Source organism: Lemur catta, chromosome 2 (genome assembly GCF_020740605.2).
Source record: "Lemur catta isolate mLemCat1 chromosome 2, mLemCat1.pri, whole genome shotgun sequence".
Classification (NCBI taxonomy): domain Eukaryota; kingdom Metazoa; phylum Chordata; class Mammalia; order Primates; family Lemuridae; genus Lemur; species Lemur catta.
The window spans coordinates 418,192-437,818 of NC_059129.1; the positions used below are offsets into that span (position 1 = coordinate 418,192).

Consider the following 19,627-nt stretch of genomic DNA (forward strand, 5'->3'; position numbering starts at 1 on the left):
CACTATTGTACCTGGGATTTCCGTTCGTGGAAAGTCACAGCCTGAATCTAGGGGCAGGGCTGGTCCCTCACCTTCACCTTCACGTGGGAGGCCAGTAGGCAATGAAGGTGGAGTTTCTTCCCACTCAAATTCACGGACTAAGGGCAGGTTGAGAAACCCTGGTCTAACCTTGCCTCTAGTGCCCTCCTCCTAGGGACGGTGTCATCTCCAAGGGAGCCCGGGTCCCAGAGGAGACGGCTCTAGAGACGCTGACCCTGCCAACAGGGCAGTATTAGGATTTGGGTGGGGCCTTCCCCCGTGAAAAATATTTTAGAAGATATTTAATGATGCGTTGGTATAAAGACGAATATAATCCAAGCTGGATTCACTATTATTATATTTTGTTTTTTCTTCTGATTTCGACACAAATCGACATTAAACATTCCCACATCTGGGCGCGGTGGCTCACGCCTGTAATTCTAGCACCCGGGGAGGCCGAGGCAGGAGGATCACTTGAGCTCAGGAGTTCGAGACCAGCCAGAGGCAGCGCGAGACCCCGTCTCTACTAAAAAGAAAAAGTATCTGGGCGCGGTGGTGGCACCTGTAGTCCCAGCTGCTCCGGAGGCTGAGGCAGGAGGATGCTTGAGCCCAGGAGTGGAGGTTGCAGTGAGCTGTGATAACGTCGCTTCACTCCAGCCTGGGCAGCAGAGCGAGACCCTATCTAAAAAAAAACCACATCACTCCTACGTGCCTGTGAGCCCCGGGCTCTGCTGGTGCAGGGGGCCTGGAGCGCGGGCCAGCGGCGGTGCAGGCGCAGACCCCGAGCGCGGCCGGGGCCAGGAGGCGGGGCCGGGGCGGGTCTGCGGCGGGCTGGAGGCCGGGCCGGGCGGGCAGATCCGTGGTGGGCTGGGGGCCGGGGCGGGGCCGGGGCCGGAGGATGGGCCTGGGGCCTGGCACCGCCCTCCCGTCCCGGCTCCCGGCCGCGCTCCCCGCCGCCCCGCGCCATGGGCGGCCTCTTCGGGCGCGCCGCGCTGCGGGGGCTGCGCTGCGGCCTGCACGCCCCAGGCCCTGGCCTGCTCGCGCGCACCTGCTCGGGTGAGTCGGGCCGGACGACCCGGGAGGCCGGCGGGAGGGCGCGCCGCTCGGCCTTTGTTCGCGCACGTGCGGCGGGGCAGGCCGGGGGTGGGGGTCCAGCCAAGTCTGGAGGCGCAGACTCGGACCGGCGCTCTCCCCCGCCCCCGGGTTCCCCTCCCACCTGGCCGGGGCTCTGCCGCGCGTCTCCCCAGGGTGCCTCGGTCCGGCTGGGGGCCGAGGGCCCCGGAACGATTGAAAGCCAAAGGCCAGGAGGCCGCACAGGGCGGTGACGGAGGTCCCCTTGGCGGGGGTCTCCTGGAGGGGCCCGTCCCCAGCAGAGGAGCATTCCCTAGGAGCCGCTGTGGCTGGGCCTTCTCCCGCCAAGTTAGGCCAGAGTGGGGACACTAGGCCCTATGTCCGCTTGGCCCTCTGTTGCCAACTCGCAGGGTGCTTCCTGAGAGCCAGATACCATAATGTTCCTTCCATAGGCCCTCACAAGTGACTGCCATCCTCCAAGGCACAGAGCAGCTGGCGGTAGAGCCCCCAGGCTCGAAGAGGGACCCCTGTGAACTGGGTTTGGGGGGAACAAACAAGCCAGGGCGTTCCTCGCGTGGGCCTCATTCAGTCCTGAAGGCCTGTGGTGGGCACCCACGGCCCGCTTGCTACTCAGCGTGAGCTGTGGTTAATATTCCTTCCTGGGGTGAGGCCAGACGTGCAGCCTGCCTGCACCTTAACTGGCCATGTCTCCTTTGGTTCTGTCCACTCTTTTTGCAGGACATCCAGGGTCTGGGCTCTTTTTAAAAGCAGCATTTGACTTTGGACCTAATGCTAGGGGGTCAGCATCACTCTGGGAGTGGCCTGGGGCTGCTGCAGGAGGGTGACCGTGCCTCCTGGCTCCCTGGCAGTCCCCCCTCCAGAGGAGACAGGCTGGGGCAGAGCTCAGCGCTGGCCTTGGGACCCCCCAGCGGCAGAGTTCCCGCCTGGCAGGGTGTGAGAGAAAGAAGCCCGCTAGAGTCTGCTGGCTGCAGACAAGAACCCTCTACCTGCCCTCTTCATCTTCAGGCCCCTTTTGTCCCTGTGTCCAGGGCCCACCTGGTGGAAGAAGAGCACTTTTCCCTGGGTCTCTGCCATTCCTTCACCTCAAATCCAGGGGATGGTCTGAGGTCCAGACCATGTCTGTGCCATCACGCAGAGAGACAGTAGTCAAAATCGAGGCCAGAGTTGTGCAGCATCTCTAGGCCTCCAGGCAGTCACTGAGCGGGGCTGTGCCTCCCCGGCCCCTAGGCAACAGGGGAAGCTGGCTCCATCTTCGGCAGCTTCTGCCACTGCCTGAGCAAAGCTGTGGCCCCTCCGACAGGCTAGAAGACCTGGGGACATTCTGCCCTGGGTATCCCCGACAGGCAGTGCCACGGCGGCACTTCCTGGCTCTGGGTACCATACCAGTCTCATCCAGAGCTGCCCCGGGTAGAAGCAGACACCCTAAGCCCGGTGCTGCCTGGGCCCTGGCAGAGGAGCCCAGGTCGGGGGGACATGGAAGCGTGAAGCCGCAGCAGCTCTGAACCCTCCTCTTTTAAAGGAGGGCCCTCCTGGACCCGGGAGCGGACCTTGGTGGCGGTGAAGCCAGATGGGGTGCAGCGGCGGCTGGTTGGGGATGTGATCCAGCGCTTTGAGAGGCGGGGCTTCAAGCTGGTGGGGATGAAGATGCTGCAGGTACCAGGGCTCACGGCTGGTGGGTGTCCCTGAGGGGACATCTCAGCTAGTGTCAGGGGAATGTCCTGGCTTTGGTAGCTGAAGCGGCGGGTGGGAAGGCATCTGTTCTGTGGCTGAGAACCCACGTAGGTGTTACCTTCAAGGTGCTCTGAGGTCAGGGCACCACAGCCACCTGTCCAGTGCCCGGAGTTCCCTCTCTGGGGGCTTGTCTTACCCCTCCCCCTATCCACCCAGGCGCCTGAGAGCGTCCTTGCTGAGCACTACCAGGACCTGAGGAGAAAGCCCTTCTACCCAGCCCTCATCAGCTACATGAGCTCCGGGCCAGTAGTGGCTATGGTATGGCGGGCAGGGGCAGTGGAGGGGCTGCAGGTGTGTCTTCCCCCGAGCAAAAGGAAGGGCCCTGGATTGAACCTGGGGGCCCTTGGCTCTCTCGATTTCTCCCCAGACTTTATCTCTTGCTGCAGGTCTGGGAAGGGTACAATGTGGTCCGTGCCTCAAGGGCCATGATAGGACATACGGACTCGGCAGAGGCCGCCCCTGGGACCATCCGGGGAGACTTCAGCATCCACATCAGCAGGTATGGGGCCCTGGCACACTCAGCTGCCCACTCGGGGGCAAGGAGGGCCAGTGTTTGGGGTGATGGCCTGTTCCTAAGGCAGATCCACAAGACCCAGGTGTCTTGCTGAGCTGAAGGTGAAGCCAAAAGACTTACAGTGGGACATCACAGCTTATGTCGCTGGAGCTTTCTTCACAACCCTTTCCTGCACGTAGGAGATGAAGCATTTGCTTTGTGTTGTGCGTCTACTCTGCCATCGTTGCCTGTTATCTAACTTGCCACACGCCCCTAGGGGCTGGCGCGGGACAGCTGGGGGGAAATGATGTGCCCACAAGCTGGGGTCTGGGCTGGTGCAGGAGGTTGTGAGCAAGAGGCTGAGGCCAGGCTGGAACCCGGTTTCCCAGTCCCCTGTTATTCTTTCTCCTCTGCACAATCACCTGGCTTGTTTCCCTAGACACAGGGCAACAGGGGAGTAAAGGATGGACGCTGGAACCCCCCCGAGGTGCACACTGCAGCCTGAGCCTTACCTTTCCCTCCTGCCACCTGGCACAGGAACATCATCCACGCCAGTGACTCCATAGAGGGGGCCCGGAGAGAGATCCAGTTGTGGTTCCAGAGCAGTGAGCTGGTGAACTGGGCAGATGGGGGCCATCCGAGCAGCGTGTACCCAGCCTGAGGGCTCAGGCTGCCCTTGGCCACCCCAGCGTCCAACCAGGACCAACTACCTCGGTCAACAAGAATTCAAGCCCACGCCCATACCCGTCTCCCAAATCACTTCCTTGTTCACCTGCTGCACCCCAGCCTGGAGGAGTTTGAGCCACCAACTTTATGTGCCTTTCTGAATCACAACCAGCATAAGATTGGACCAAATCTTTTCTGTACCAAAGTGCCGGACAACCTTTGGGGTGTCTTCAAAGGTGGGTAGTGTAATCGCTTCTCTCCTAAAGCAGAGATATTAAAATTCACTGTGCTGGACATGGGGGTGGTGCACTCATATGAAGTCACAATGACTTCTTCCTCTCTGAGGTAGAAATGACGCTTTTATGCAAGTTGTAAGCAGTTTAAAAATGAAGGTGGCCAGGCAGGGTGGCTCATGCCTGTAATCCCAGCACTTTGGGAGGTTGAGGCAGGAGGATTACTTGAGCCCAGGAGTTTGAGACCAGCCTGGCAACACAGCAAGACCCCCATCTCTACCAAAAAAAAAAAAAAAAAAAAAGTAAGAAAAACTAGCCTGGTGTGGTGGCATGCGCGGATAGTCCCAGCTACTGGGGAGGCGGAGGTGGGAGGCTCACTTAGCCTAGGAGTTTGAGGCTGCAAGGAGCTATGATCATGCCACTGTACTCCAGCCCAGGCAACAGAGATTCTGACTCAAAGCAAAAATAAATAATAAAAATGAAGCCTACTGTCTTGCACACTCAGGAAGGGATCCAAAACTTTGTTGAATGTATGAGCCAGCCAAGGGTCCAGGGACCTCCAGCCGGAGATCTGGGGGATACAGGCTCAGCCCCAGGGTTGGTGCTGTCCCAGGAGGAGCAGCCTTGAGGCTGCAGCTCGAGGGGGCAGGAAGGGGTAGGTGGGGGCTGAGAGCCCCCAGGGCAGAATGAGCCTGGTGACCACAGACCTCCGCCACTTTGTGGCCTCAGGTGGCCCAAAGCCGGCGGGAGCTGCCTGGCATCCAGTTGTGGCTGCGTTGACACCGCACCCCACCCCTGGGTCCGGGAGTCGGTGCGTGCTACAGGAGTGTCCTCGGGCCCTCAGCGCAGGTAGCAGACCCTGCCTGTCATTACACCTGCTGAAGCCAACTGGGGCGTCACTTACTCTACTTTTTGACGTGTTGGTGACGGTTGCCCGGGTCCCGGGTTCAGGGCATCCGCCACCGCCTGATTCGCCACGTGGGGCGCGGATGGAGCGCCAGCGGCGCTTTACTGGCCGCCAAACCGGTCATGCGGGGAACTGGCCCTAAGGACGGCCACGCGAGGGAAAGGCCACCTCGTTCGCCGCCGCTTTCCCTTCGCTCCGCCGCCGTATTGGTGCAGCCGGGGAGGGCGAGGTGCGGGGCGAGGGGCTCAGACTCCCCAACTCGGTGTCTCAGGAGCACGGCTGGGCCCGCGGCGGTGGCGGGGGCCGCGAAGCCCCGGGCCGCCCCGCCCCGCGAGCCTGGCCTCCCAGCGGGAACCGGGAGCGTCGGATGCGGCCGGCGGGCTCCGACCACGGCGCGGACGCCCCGCCCCAGGAAAGGCCGCGGGGGTCGCACCCGGCGCCCCGCGCCGCACTGCGCCTGCGCCCGCGGCCCGGACCGACTTCCAGTCCCAGCATGCCGTGCGCGGGGACTACCAGTCCCAGCATGCCGCGCGTGGGGGCGGGGCCTCTATGAGGGCGGGCCCGGGGTGGGGCTTGTCCCGGAAGAACGCCGGGGGCGAAGGTCGAGGCCGTTTCCGGGCCGGGTTCCTGGGCGCTCGCTGCTCCCGCCGCGCCGATCGCCATGGCGCAGCCGCCGCCCGACGTGGAGGACGACTCCTGCCTGCCTGAGTACCGCCACCTCTTCCACCCGGACCTGCTCCGGTGAGCGTCCGTCCCGCCGCGCCGTGCGGTCGGGGTGGCGACGGCTCGGGCGTTTGAAAGCAGGTCGCGCCCGGTCACCTTCTGAACAGAGTTTTAGGTTGAAGTCACTTTTCCTGAAGACCCAGAAAGCCCAGAAATACCAGGTTTCGAAAAGCAGCTTTTTCTTTTCTTCCTGTAAAAGTCATGCACGTTGCTTGTCAACAATTCCGACCGGGCGGAAGCGCCCAGTGGGAGGGTCCGAGCCGTCCGCGGCCCCCGCCTGCCCCCCTGTGAACATCGATTTTTTTTTTTTTTTTTTTTTTTTGAGACAGAGTGTCACTGTTGTCCGGGCTACAGTGCCGTGGCGTCAGCCTGGCTCACAGCAACCTCAAACTCCTGGGCTCAAGCCATCCTCCTGCCTCAGCCTCCCGAGTAGCTGGGACATGCCTGGCTAATTTTTTCTATATATTTTTAGTTGTCCAACTAATTTCTTTGTATTTTTTTTTCAATAGTAGAGATGGGGGTCTCGCTCTTGCTCAGGCTGGTCTCGAACTCCTGAGCTCAAAGAATCCACCCGCCTCGGCTTCCCAGAGTGCTAGGATTACAGTAACAGCGATCTTTTTAAAGAGCCTCCTTTTTTCTGCTCTCAGGGACAAAGTGGCGTTTATCACTGGCGGTGGCTCTGGGATTGGGTTCCGGATTGCTGAGATTTTCATGAGGTGAGCACTGCTCTGGGGCCCCTCCGCGCCCCTGCTGGATCCTGGGCTCCTTGGACAAGATGCTCGGTGGCTGGTGGAACTCTAGGGGGTGGGGCGTGGACGTCCCCCGCCTGCCCAGCAGGGTCCAAATGCCTCCTAGAGGGTCTGGGGAGGGGTCAGGTATTGGCCCAGCGGGGAGGCTGGACTCTGGGGTCTCCTAGAGGCCAACGGAGGTCATGTGGCTCTGGTCTTGGGGCCTCACAGAGCTGGGGTCAGGGCGGGTTGTATCAGACCCCCCTACCATGGAGAGCACATTTTCTGGGGACACAAGCAAGTTCTGTGACCTCAGGCTGGGGTTAGCAACTTGTCACCCTACCTGGCAGAAGCCCAGAGTTAGGCTGAAGCTGGGGGAGAGGGACCCTTCCCCGGTTCCCCCAAGCGCCCCTACTTTAAATACCAAAGAGGTGAGTCCCACAGGGAGAGGTTGGGTGGACTTGTCTTTAAAGCTGAGGCTTTGAGCATGTTGCTTCTCCCAGAAGAGCCCGGCCATTTATGCTCAGGGTCGTTTTGAGGATCAGCTGGGCTGTTGTAGCTCCCAAGGACCTGCTTAGCAGGCAGTAGCTGCCTTTGCTGTTACTGTGAGGCTGTGTTTGTCAGGGTGTGGGGCAGGGGAGGCACCCTGCTTCAGAATGGGCTCTATGCCCTTCACTCCAACTCCACGGGGGGAAGGGGGCTCAGGCATGTGGGGCTGAGCCAGGGGGACAAAGCAGACCCCCGGGCAGATGTTGGGCTGCATCTGTGGCCCACAGCTGTCTCTGCATGCACAAGGTGTTTAGGGTGGGGTCTGCACGCCTATGTGACTGGGATACCCCATGCCAGAGGGGCCCAGCCCAGAAGCCCCGGGATGGGCAACAATGGCATTTGCCTGAGGTCCCTCCACAGTTGCTGAGCCCCGCTCAGACCATGCCCTCTGCCAGTCGTGCCTTCAGCCCTTGACTCGGGCTCAGAAACTCTGGGGTGGGATCTCTGCTAGAGTGCCTGGGCAGGAGCCCACCTGGGAGTGCCCCTCACCCCTTGCTGTCCTCACGCCTGCCGTCTGGTTTTGCAGGCATGGCTGCCACACAGTCATCGCCAGCCGGAGCCTGCCAAGAGTGTCTATGGTGAGACTCTCTCCGGTGGCCCCATCCACGGGTAGCTGTGGGGGCCCCTGAGCCTGGGCTAGGAGACTGCAGGGGATAGTGACACCAGAACTTTCTCCTCTCCCAAATGTGGAGCTTTGGGGAAGTGATTACTGGGTCCTGTGATGGGCCCTCATATTGGGGGGTAATGTGGCCACCAGAGAGATCTCTGGGCTTAGTAGGGTTATGAAGCTGTCCCACTGACCTGGGTCCTTGACTCAGCCTAGAATCTCACCAGTGCCACCTCTGGCAGGGACGGGAATTCAGGCGGGGCTGCCCTTGACCAGTGGTGGTAGAACAAAGGGAGGATTCTGGGCAGGGGTAGGGGGCTGATAGAGAGCTAGGGGGCTGATAGAGAGCGTGGGATGTCTTACAAACACCCACCAGGGCTCATGGCTGCAGGGAGGGGCCACTTGGAGGCTGGACTTCCCAGAGTGGGGCCCAGCAGCAAATCCAGGGTCCGGGTAGAACCTGGACATGTCATCCTCATGGACTCTGAAGGCTGTTCCTCCAGGCTGAGGCTGCTGTGCTGTCCCCCTGTGTCTTTTTGTCTGGCTCCTAGGCTGCCAAGAAGCTAGCTGCTGCCACTGGCCAGCGGTGCCTCCCTCTGTCTATGGACGTCCGAGCGCCCCCAGCCGTCATGGCTGCTGTGGACCAGGCACTAAAGGAGTTTGGCAAAATCGACATTCTCATTAACTGTGAGTCAGTGTTGAGCAAGGCTTGGGGGCTTCTAGCAGGTCAGCAATACCATTTGGAGGCCCCAGAACTCTGGTCCTTGCATGGGGACTGTGCCAGAGAACCTAGGTGCCCACCTCAGGCACAGCTGCAGCCACTGTGGGTACCGGAGGCAAAGACCCAGGGCTCTGTCTCTGGCCAGAGTCTGCTGCTTCCAGGTGGCGGGTCAGCACAGCCTGCACTCACGCCACTGCCCTTGAATGTGACTGACACAGGCCCAGGGGTACCTCGTGTCCTGAAATTCTCCCTTAAAGGAAAGTAATAGACCTTATGTTTTTAGTACACTTTAAGATTTACAGAATCGTTGAGCAGGTAGTACATGGAATTCCATATACCTACCCCCAGTTTTCCTTACCAGTAACATCTTGCATTTGCTACAGTTGACGAAGAGTATCGATTTGTCATTACTAATGGTAGTCCACACTTTGCATTAATGTTCACTTGCAGAAATTCTCTTTTAGAACTGTCCTGTGCATTAGTGTCCTGGGGTAACAAAGCGCCACAACCTGTGCAGCTTAAGACGACAGAAATGTACTCTTTCTCAGACTTGGAGGCCAGAAAGTCCAAGGTCAAGGTGATAGCAGAGCCATGTTCTCCGAAGCTCTAGGGGAGGACCTGTTCCATGCCTTTATCTTAGCTCCCGTGTTGCCGGCTGTCCTTGGCTCATAGACACATTGCTGTACTCTCTGCCTGTGTCACGTGGCATGTGTGTCTCTGCGTCTTCTCTTATTATGGGGACATCAGTCATTGGATTTGGGGCTCACTCTAATTCAGTGTGACTTCATTGTAACTTGGTTATATCTGCAAAGACCCTGTTTTCAAAATGCCACGTTCACAGGTGCCAGAGGTCAGGACTGCAGCGTGTCTTTCCAGGGGACACAGTTCCACCCATGATATCCTGTCTCTGTCCTGTCCGAGTGCAAGGGTCTCCTCCCTGTCCAGCCTGGAGCACCCTGAGGGTCCATGTGCTCCACCTGCCTGCAGGGCACACGGGCTCCGTCCTGCGCCCTCCCTGCAGGGCCACTGCCTTCCTGGCATGCCTGTCCCAGGGCCCCAGCACGCCTGCTGTCCCCCTTACTCTGCAGGTGCAGCTGGGAATTTCCTCTGCCCTGCGAGCGCGTTGTCCTTCAACGCCTTCAAGACTGTGATGGACATCGACACCGTTGGCACTTTCAACGTGTCCCGCGTGCTCTACGAGAAGTTCTTCCGGGTAGGTGTCCTCCCGGCTGAGCCTCCTGTCTTCTGGTCACCTGCTCACTGCCCCCGCCCCCCCCATGTGTTGCAGGACCATGGAGGGGTGATCGTGAACATCACTGCGACCCTGGGGAACCGGGGCCAGGTGCTCCAGGTGCATGCGGGCTCAGCCAAGGCAGCCATGGGTAGGGGCACCCCGCCTGCCGCCTGGGTTCTCTGTGGGCCCCACTCCTGACCACCCTGGAAGGCGGCCATCTGCAGGAGAAGCCGGGCCCAGCTGTGGGCAGTGGAGAGGCCTGGCCTTGGCCCTGGGCCCCCACCCACACTCGGGCCACCCCGGAGGGCACTGTGGCCCTGCATCCTCCCCTCATGTCCATCTCCCTTCCATGCAGACGCAATGACGCGGCACTTGGCTGTGGAGTGGGGCCCCCGGAACATCCGTGTCAACAGCCTTGCCCCCGGCCCCATCAGTGGCACAGAGGGATTGCGGCGCCTGGGTAAGCCTCTTGGGGAGCGCGGGCCTCCCTCGGATCCTCCCCTGGGGCATAGGCTGCCCATGGAAGCTTCCAGAACCTTGGCAGGTGCATGTTGAAAGCCCTGTGCTGGTTCCTTGGCAGCTGCACTCCTCTGTCTGCTAGGCCTTGGTGACACTGAATGTGCCCGTTGTTCCCAGATGTGGCTTGGGGAAGGGCTGGCCTGGGGGGTGTGGGGGTCCCAGGGCTCACAGGGGCCTGACCTGCTACCTTCCAGGTGGCCCCCAGGCCAGCGTGAATACAGAGGTCCTGGTGAGCCCCCTGCAAAGGCTGGGGAACAAGACGGAGGTCGCCCACAGCGCGCTCTACCTGGCCAGCCCGCTGGCCTCCTACGTGACAGGGGCCGTGCTGGTGGTTGACGGTGGGGCCTGGCTGACGTTCCCAAACGACGTCAGGCGGCTGGCAAATTTCGGATCCTTCTCTGCTAAGCTCTAGGTGAGTGTCCCGGCGTCACCTGTGTCCTTGACCCTCCTGCCCTCGCCCTGCTGGGCTGCTGTGGAATTGGAGGGCAGGTCTCTGCAGGAGTGTGGTGGGTGTCTCCCTGGGCCTCATCCTCGCTGCCCCGTGGGCAGACAGGTCCCCCAGGCTGCGTGGGAGTCAGGCCCTGTGACCTAGGCCTCTGCTGGCGTTTCTGACAAGCGCTGGAAGGCTGAGGCAGTAGAAGTGTGGGCCGCCCTGAGCCCGCTCCTGAGCTCTGGGATGCTTCCAGCCGCCCCGACCCCAGTGGAGCCCAGCACCAAACCTGAGTCCAGCCCTTCCTCCAGGGACCTAGCTGCCTCCACACTGTCCCGCCCCATGGCCCCACCTCTGGGGCAGGAGCGACCAGGCGGGGAGCCCGGCCTTTGGCCCTGCCCATGTGGGCGTCTGACCGAGGGCCAGCTGGGAGTGGGGGTACAGCCAAGCGGCTGGGGTGTCCCTGGCCTGCCAGCCCCAGCCCCAGGCTGGCCTCCTTCCTCCCTGCACGTGAGCAGTGGGTGTCCTCGGCAGCTCCTGCCTGCCATAGGTGGAGGGCATGGGGCAGTCTGTGCTCCGTTTCCCCTTCCTCGCTCCTGGCCCTGGGCAGTCTGTGTCCTCAGAGGGAAGTCAAACCAGAGAGGCTGGAGGGATGCGTCTGAGCCACCCACCAGGCCCTGTGTCCTGGGCCCCTTCATGAGGGTGCGTGGTGGGGGATGGGATTCTCTGGCTGGACAGGGGCACCCTCCACGTCAGCCTCCAGTGACACAGGCTGGGGCTGCTCACCGCCTGCGTGGGACTGCCACGGGGGCTTCCCCGCAGGAGCTGGTCCCGGCCACTCAGGGCTCACTTTCCAGGCCCTCGGGTGGCTGGTCCCTGTCACCGGCACCTTCCCTCAGGACCAGCAGCCTCGGGAACTTCCAGCCCCTCCTTTGTTCACTGGGTCCAGGGCCCGAGGGGTTACTTGGATCCTGTGCCTTGTTTTCGGTTCCTTGGTTGGAACTTTGAGGTGCTCGTCTGAGTTGCCAGGAGCTATGGGCAGCCCCTAGGCTGTCCCACAAGTGCGGCCGCCCTGCTGTTTCTGCACTTGCAGTTTGCACACGCACAGTTCTTGCAATCTTGCCAGAAGGTGCATTTCCCTAAAAAAAAAAATCTTTTTAACATAAAAATATGTATTCATTGGGCTTTGCAAAAGTTTTTGAAAGGAGAAAGAAGATGATTGAAAAGAATCACTGGTGATACTTAGAGCTTGGGGTTGTGTTTCCTTCCTGCCTTTCTCTGTGATGTTTGGAACACTCTTCCCGCCTGGTGCCGAAGCCCCGGTCCTCAGGCAGGGCACCTGCTCCCCTGAGGAGGCAACCTGCCACCATGCGGCTGGGCCTGGGGGCCACGGCCCGGGACCAGCCCGGCCTCCTCTGCCCGCCCGCTGGTGGCCACTCTCCTCGGGCTGGTCTCTGCCTTGCCTTTCTTGCTCTTGTGAACGTGGCCCAGCCCCTCTGCACACAGGAGGGTGAGCGGGAGGCCGGAGGGAGGCTGGCTGCCTGTGCCCTCCCTTCCCTCACGCACCACCCTGGGCCCGGTGGTTCCCACTCTGGTTTTCCCCGCTCCCAGCTCACTGCTCTCCCAAATCCCGAATGTGTTCAGGCCTTACTTCCTGGAAAGGGGAGAGAAGTTTGGCACCTTGGCAAACACGGTATTAAGCTTACAGCTGTTGAGTCAGCTCTAGGGGGCTGCATTTCAACACGTGGCTCCTCACCTGCAAAGCAGGAGCAGCCATGGTCACCCGGGAGGCAAGGTCAAAAGTAGGAAGCACTCACTTGCCAGCAGCAGCTCTGTGGTGACCCCACGGCAGTCAGAGTTTAGCCGAGGTCCTTTTCCTGCCCGGCGCGTTGGGGCCACATCCCCAGCACACCTGGCGTCCAACCTGTTCAGCCTTCTCAGAGTCCAGCTGTGGCCTCTGTGGGGCTTAGCAAAGTGACTGAAAACTGACAGCCACAGGCAGCACCAGACACTCGATGCACCCTGAGCGTGGAATTAGCTGGACGGACAGTTGACATCCCCACGAGTGCACCATCTGTGGAAGTGAATCACCTGACTGCGCCTGCAGCCTGTCTGTGGACCTACGTCTAGAACGTGCGTCCAGCCACGGCAGCCAGGCCCTGTGGCCTCTGCAGTCGCGGTGGGAACATTGTGCGGCATGGAGCTCGGGTTTAAGAAAAACGGCCACCTGCCAGGGCCCGTGGGAGTGCCAACCTCCGGGAGGACTGGAGAGTCTGGAGGCAGGTGCTCCAGGACCAAGCCTTTTCGTGCAGAGACAGTGAAGTCCTTGTTTGTCGTGTGGATGTGGCTGTCAGTTTGGCTGCAAGAAACTGGCCTCACTCTGTTTGGCCGAGGCCACCACCCAGAAGGATGGTTACAGGCTCGCCCGGCAGGTGTCACTTGCCCGCCATGAAGCTGGGGAAGGCAGGTGAGGGAGAGAGGGGCCAGGTGTGCACAGCGAGGAGAGGCAGTGGCGCTCGGGCTCACGGAGCTGTCGTTGGCCTTGGTGGTGGCATTTACACCACAGCAATCGGCACAGAAGTAGGCTGTCCCCATTCACAGCAGCAGTCTCTAAAATTCTCTTCAAATACACCGTATCTTGAAAATGTAGGAAATGCTGGGTTGCCTGAAAGGAAGGATCATTTTTTATGTGTGAACCTTGGTCAGAGAATTTTCTGAAACTTAAGCTGTGGAAGCTGCCAACTCTGAGCTTCGCCATTTGATGAGGATGAAGGTGTTTAACTTCCATCCTTTGAAAGCTGTGCATAAAAACATCAGCCAGCGCAGAGGAGGTCCGAGGTTCAGTCCCCTTTCCACGTCTTCACCAGTGTTTCAGGGAGCAGATGCACATCTTAAAAAGTGTTGTGGGCCGGGTGCGGTGGCTCACGCCTGTAATCCTAGCACTCTGGGAGGCCGAGGCGGGCAGATCGTTTGAGCTCCGGAGTTCGAGACCAGCCTGAGCAAGATCGAGACCCCGTCTCTACTAAAAATAGAAAGCAATTAGCCAAAACAACTAAGATATATACAAAAAATTAGCCGGGCATGGTGGTGCATGCCTGTAGTCCCAGCTACTCGGGAGGCTGAGGCAGAAGGATCGCTGGAGCCCAGGAGTTTGAGGTTGCTGTGAGTGAGGCTGACACCACGGCACTCTAGCCCGAGAAACAGAGTGAGACTCTGTCTCAGAAACAAAAAAAGTGTTGTGTTGTGTGCTGTGTGTGTTGAGTGAACAAACGAACGGGGCTTCTTCACCCTCTACCTGCTGTGAGCCGCACAGTTTACTCCTGAGGCATCACTGTGACCCACAGGATGCAGTGGATGCCCGTGTGTGCCGAGCTTTGTGTATACAGAGAGCAAGAAAACCCTGGAGCGGCCTAAGTGAGCAGCACTAACTTGGGGGCGTTCGTCTGTGCTGCCTTCTGTGGCCTTGGAGCCTGTGCCCCGTGTGTGTGTGTGTGTGTGTGTGTGTGTGTGTGTGTGTGTGTGTGTGTTTTGCAAATCCTGCAGTAACGTTTCCCACAGGCCAGACTCCTACCTCCAGCGTGGTCGTCCCCGCCACTGGGCCTGGCTCTTTCCCCACGTGTGTCTCTCATCCCCCCCCCATCGTCTTCCTCTCTTTCCCTCCCAGCCTGGGCATTGGTACCTGCCAGGGCTGAGCCACCCCAATGGGCCAGAGGACACTTGGGTTGTAGGTAATCTTGCTTGGACGTTTGTCCCCCAGCTGAGTGTGCACATGCACCTGCTCTGTCCACGGGTGCTGGGGACAGAAGTGAGTGTGTGCTACCCTGCTGGGGAGGGGCTGGTGCCTGCCCGGCTTCCTGGCTTCTCGCTGCCTCTCATGGGGACTCACTGGTGGCACAGAGGCAGCAAGAGCAAGACGGTGAGCCCCCAAGAGCCTCATCAGCAGTGAGGTTTGAGGGTTGTCCTTTGACCCCCACATCATCTTGTCCTTGTCCTTTGGGACAGACCAAGCCTGCCTTGCAGCAGTCAAGCCCCCACCCACGGGCTTGGCAAGGGGCTGCTTCTAGAACACGAGTTGGCACCACTGCTGACTCACAGCACCCAAAGTCGCTCCAGGCCAGTGTCGCCCAGTGCACTGCGTTTTCAGCGTGTGTCTGTGTTCCTTTCCAGTGGTCCAAGGGGTCTTGGGTCTGCCTCCCTGGTGCCCAGAACCTGGGAAGCTGAAAGGGCAGTTGGAAGACGGCAGATCGTCCCTGACAGGTGTCTGTCAAAGAAGGAATGAGAAATGCTTGTCAGAAATGTGAAGATTTAACTTTTGGCTCTTCGATCATCACATGCGATTTGGACAATTTTTACACAGTGGGGAGGAGAATGATGTGACCCGGAGCTTCACCTCTTTGGAAAGTGACAGGTGGCTGAGGGAGCTCTGCTCCCTGCGCAGACCTCCCCTGCCGGCTCCGGGCCCCCCCAGCTTGGCCTGGGGAGGTGTGGTGGGCACAGAGGGGCTCTGAAGAGCTCCAGGCAGTGGGGGCTGGATGCGCTGTCATCAGGAAGACAGGAAGCAGGTGCTAGCAACTTCAGAGTGAAATGTTAAAATAAGAAATTTTTCAAGCCCTCTGGCTGAGTCAGGAGGAGTTAAATGGTGCCTTACAAACTCATGTTCTATTTTTACTCTAAGAAATGTACTTTACCCAATCTGAAGGTGAGACTAAAAGTCCTTCCCCACTGAATAAAAGATCAGTAAACACAAGTGAGGCTCTGTGCTCTCGACCGCTGGAGAGTGTGATCTGGACCTAAATCTGACTTCTCGCCAAGTTCCTTACTGAATGCAAATTTTAATCTAGTTTTCAAAGTTGCAAATTAAAAATATTTGGCAGGTAGCTTTTGTTTATAGCTTTATTTAGGTATAACGACATGATGAACTGCACATACGGGAAATGTGTAATTTGATGAGTTCTGACACGTTTGCGCCCTCAGTGGGCTCAAGGCCACAAGGGTCCCCAGCACCTGCTGGGTGCTTCCCTGGCCCCAAGACCCCTCCCTCTCACCCGTCCCTCTCCTTACCCCAGTGGCCGCGGACCTGCTGTCCCTACAGGTCAGTCTGCATCTCCCAGAGCTGCGTGCGTGGGATCGTGCAGCGTGCACTCCGTCTGGCTTCCTGTACTGAACATTATCATTCTGAGATTTATCCACAATGCTGTGTGTATCGATAATTCATTCCTTTTTATATTGCTGAGTTGTCGTCTACGGTATGATGCACCAGTTTGTTGGTTCATTTACCCATGGATACGCATTTGGGTTGTCCCCAGTTTTTTTGAGACAGTCTCACTCCGTTGCCCTGAGTAGGCTGCGGTGGCGTCAGCCTAGCTCACAGCAACCTCAAACTCCTCAACTCAAGCGATTCTCCCGCCTTGGCCTCCCAGAGTGCTAGGATTACAGGTGTGACCCACCGGGCCTGATTATGTGTTTTTAAAGTTTGCAAAAATGGTATTACATGGTATCTGTTACTCCGTAACTTGCTTTTCTCAGCCCGCTGGTTGAGAAGTCTGCCTGTGTCCACGTGTGCAGATGTTCATTCATCTAACTGCTACGTGGTCTTCGTTCTCGGTAGACTACACCGAAGGGCTTCAGTTCTTCCTTCAGGGACACGTGAAAACCAATATGTAGGGAACGCTCTTCCTGTCTCCTTGTGAACATAGGCACTGAGCAGGGACTGAGAAGGGAGAGTCCGGACTGAAGAACATTCACACCTTCAGCTGTGTTAGTGATGCCAAATGCCCACATTCTCTGGTGTTACCAGACAACTTTTACTCCCTGTCATATGCTGTATTTACGCATTTCCTTGATTTACCAAGGAGGTTGAGCATCTTTGTTATATGCTCATCAGCCATTTGAATTTCTGAATTGAATATGAACTGCTTATTTGTATTCTTTGCTTGTTTTCCTACTGGGTTGCTGTTCTTTATTGGTTTTTGAGGAATTCCTTGTGTATTCTAGAAATGAATCTTTTGTCGGTTACATCCATTCTAAATATCTCTTGCCAGTTGCTACCCTAAAATTTACATGTTGAAGCCCTACTCACCAATGTGATGTTTGGAGATGGGTCTTTGGGAGGTAGTTAGGCATATGAGCTCACGAGGGCAGGGCCCTTCGATGGGATTAGTGCCCTTATAGGAAGAGAACAGGGAGCCTGCTTGCTCTCTCTGGCACGAGGACACAGTGAGAAGATGTCTACTATGGCTTGAATATCTGTCCCCTCCAAAACTCTTGTTGAAATTTAACCCCTAATGTGGCAGTATTGGGACGTAAGGCCTGTAGGAGGGGACTGGAAAAATGGGTTATCAGGGGAGTGGGACAGGTGGTTTACAAGAAGAGGAAGAGAAGCCAGATGTGGTGGCTCACACCTGTAATCCCAGCACTTTGGGAAGACAAGGTGGGAGAATCACTGGAGGCCGGAAGTTTGAGACCAGCCTGGGCAACACAGTGAGACCCTATCTCTACAAAAAATGAAGAAAAAGTAGCCCGGCATGGTGGTACACTTCTGCAGTCCCAACTACTCGGGAGACTGAGGCAGGAGGATCACTTGAGTCCAGGAGTTTGATGCTGCAGTGAGCCATGAGGGCACCACTGCACACTCCAGCCTGGGTGCCAGAGTGAGAGGAAGAGAGACCTGAGTGAGCATTCTTGGCTCCTCGCCATGTGCTGCCCTGTGCCACCTCAGGGTTCTGCAGAGTCTGCACCAGCAGGAAGGCCCTCACCAGATGTAGCCCCTTGACTTTGGACTTCTTAGCCTCTATAAGAAATAAATTTTTCTTTATAAATTACTCAATTTCAGGTATTGTTATAAGCAACAGAAAACAGATTAAGACAGTGACCATCATCGAGCCAGGAAGTGGGGACTCACCAGGAACCGAACTGGCTGGCACCTTGATCTTGGCCCTTTTAGCCTCCACAACTATCAAAAATAAAATGTCTGTCGTTTAAGTAACTCAGTCATGTTTTGTTATAGCAGCCCAAGAAGGCCAAGACATTAGTCTATGATGTGTGTTTGTCCAACAGAAGTCTTAACTAAAAAAATTTATTAAGGTATAGTTTACATACAGTAAAAATTATCCTCTGTAGTGTCCAGTTCTGTGAGTTTCGGGAAACATACAGTTATGGAACCACCATTACAATCAAGTTATAGAACAGTTCCTTCATTCCAAAACCTCTCCCATTCCTGGTCCCCAGTGATTTGATTTCTGTCTCCACAGTTTTGCAAGGCTTAAAATTTTAATGTATTTAATCATTTTTTCCTTTAATGGTTTGTGATCTTTTTTTCTTTTCATTTGCAGTGAGCCACATGAAGTGATTTTTATTCTTGTAAAAGATGAAATTTTCTTGCTTCAGGGACATAAAGATATTTTCCAATGTTTTCTAAAATTGTTAAAGTTTCGCTTTCTACCTTTATGTCTTGATTACTCTGTAATTATTTTGCATCTGATGTGAGGTAGGGATCCAGTTGTGAGGTTTCTGTGTGGCTAACTGGATCCTCTGAGGACTGTTAATGAGTGTGGACTGTTGTCCATCCTTATGACCGGCAAAGCCACCAAGGTAAAAGTGATGGATGTGACTACTCAAAGATTTGTTTACTCTTCCCCATCAGAGGACCCCCACAGAGTTCATGGAGGGGTCACAGGCAGGGAGAAGATATCTGCAACATATAAAACTAATGAGGGATTTTGGGGCAAAAAAAATCAGAGAACCCAATAGAAAAATAGGCAAGCGCTACAGTTGGGTGGTTTGCAGAGGTGGGATCCCAGGTGGGCAATGAATACAGTTACGAAACACTCAACCGCACTAGCATTCAGTAAGTACAAATACGACAATGATAAGACGCCACTTTATGTTCACTGGACTAGCAAAAATGGGGAACATCATATGCACGGTCTACTGTAATTGTAGTGTATTTCCTCTCCGGTTTTAAAAGTATGCGTTTTGGAAAAGAGGTTTGTGATCAAGTCCAGCCTTGTCTGTCACACCACCCACCCGCTGCAAGCACCCAGGTGCTGAGGCCCCACCTCAGGGCAGACGTCCTTCAACTTGCACCCCTGAGGTCCTCGACCCACTTTCCCTCCCTGCCGGCCACATAGGCTGTGCCATATAGCCAGGATCTGCTGAGTCACCGGGAAGGGACTGGGGACATCCACCTGCTAGGTGAGTTCCAAAGGAAAGTGTTTACCCCAAGTACCTTTTATTTATTTTTTATTTTTTTGAGACAGTGTCACTCTGTTGCCGGGGCTAGAGTGCCGTGGTGTCATCCTAGCTCACAGCAACCTCAAACTCCTGAGCTCAAGCGATCCTCCTGTCTCAGCCTCCTGAGTAGCTGGGACTACAGGTATGTGCCTCCACGCCCAGCTAATTTTTTCTATATTTTAGCAGAGATGGGGGGTCTCGCTCTTGCTCAGGCTGGTCTTGAATTCCTGACCTTAAGCCATCCTGCTGCGTCAGCCTCCTAGAGTGCTAGGATTACAGGCGTGAGCCACCGCGTCCGGCCCCAAGTACCTTTTAAAAGGAGAGATTCAGAGGGAGGTTTTTACAGACATTCATCCAGACCTGAAAACCAACAGATGTGAGCTACACCCCACCATCCCTTCCTCATCTTCTGTGTACCTGTTACCTCGTTAATTTAAAAGTGTGTGTACAGGTGGGTGTGGGGGGCTGCCTCCCGCGCAGCTGGCTCACTTCATCGGGAATACTGCAGGTCAGAAACTGCCACAGACCTCAGAATGGCTGACCGGCTGACTGGGAACTTGTCACTTTTAGTTTTTCATGGGCAGTCTCTAACCGTCCAAGCAGGAAGGCACACGCTTGCCATGCTGTGGTTCTACTCGGGCACATCCGCCCGCCGAGCAATAAATACTTCTCCAGCGCTGGCGCAGCAGCAGGAGCAGCCCTGACGGCCTGAGCACACTCAGGCAGAGGGATTCTGTCGGTTTT

General features: G+C 57.0%; 2 protein-coding genes across 7 annotated transcripts; both read left to right on the forward strand.

The window, feature by feature from the left end:
- Positions 1-973: 973 nt before the first annotated feature.
- On the forward strand, positions 974-4,294 carry NME4 (NME/NM23 nucleoside diphosphate kinase 4). Of its 4 annotated transcripts, none has more exons than XM_045540983.1 (5): positions 974-1,074; positions 2,630-2,763; positions 2,998-3,099; positions 3,209-3,340; positions 3,872-4,294. In XM_045540983.1, exons 1-5 carry the CDS (start codon positions 984-986, stop codon positions 3,890-3,892), a joined length of 480 nt encoding a protein of 159 aa, XP_045396939.1. In that variant the 5' UTR covers positions 974-983; the 3' UTR covers positions 3,893-4,294. The 4 variants fall into 4 exon arrangements, with proteins under 4 accessions (XP_045396939.1, XP_045396937.1, XP_045396938.1 ...); XM_045540981.1 differs by having other exon boundaries at positions 3,228-3,340; XM_045540982.1 differs by having other exon boundaries at positions 3,774-3,934.
- Positions 4,295-5,722: 1,428 nt separating this feature from the next.
- On the forward strand, positions 5,723-17,636 carry DECR2 (2,4-dienoyl-CoA reductase 2). Of its 3 annotated transcripts, XM_045540977.1 has the most exons (9): positions 5,723-5,881; positions 6,511-6,579; positions 7,667-7,718; positions 8,299-8,434; positions 9,557-9,681; positions 9,757-9,850; positions 10,058-10,162; positions 10,416-10,633; positions 14,819-15,528. In XM_045540977.1, exons 1-8 carry the CDS (start codon positions 5,802-5,804, stop codon positions 10,631-10,633), a joined length of 879 nt encoding a protein of 292 aa, XP_045396933.1. In that variant the 5' UTR covers positions 5,723-5,801; the 3' UTR covers positions 14,819-15,528. The 3 variants fall into 3 exon arrangements, with proteins under 3 accessions (XP_045396933.1, XP_045396932.1, XP_045396931.1); XM_045540976.1 differs by lacking the exon at positions 14,819-15,528 and adding an exon at positions 17,484-17,636 and having other exon boundaries at positions 9,557-9,850; XM_045540975.1 differs by having other exon boundaries at positions 9,557-9,850.
- Positions 17,637-19,627: the final 1,991 nt, after the last annotated feature.

What these genes read in the sequence shown, in the direction of transcription:
- NME4 (XM_045540981.1), top strand. Translation starts at nt 984, where the DNA reads ATGGGCGGCCTCTTCGGGCGCGCCGCGCTGCGGGGGCTGCGCTGCGGC. An exon ending in CCGGGCCAGTAGTGGCTATG is followed by an intron (nt 3,100 to 3,227) that starts GTATGGCGGGCA and finishes CTCTTGCTGCAG; the next exon opens with GTCTGGGAAGGGTACAATGT. An exon ending in TTCAGCATCCACATCAGCAG is followed by an intron (nt 3,341 to 3,871) that starts GTATGGGGCCCT and finishes CACCTGGCACAG; the next exon opens with GAACATCATCCACGCCAGTG.
- DECR2 (XM_045540976.1), top strand. Translation starts at nt 5,802, where the DNA reads ATGGCGCAGCCGCCGCCCGACGTGGAGGACGACTCCTGCCTGCCTGAG. An exon ending in ATTGCTGAGATTTTCATGAG is followed by an intron (nt 6,580 to 7,666) that starts GTGAGCACTGCT and finishes CTGGTTTTGCAG; the next exon opens with GCATGGCTGCCACACAGTCA. An exon ending in GCCTGCCAAGAGTGTCTATG is followed by an intron (nt 7,719 to 8,298) that starts GTGAGACTCTCT and finishes TCTGGCTCCTAG; the next exon opens with GCTGCCAAGAAGCTAGCTGC.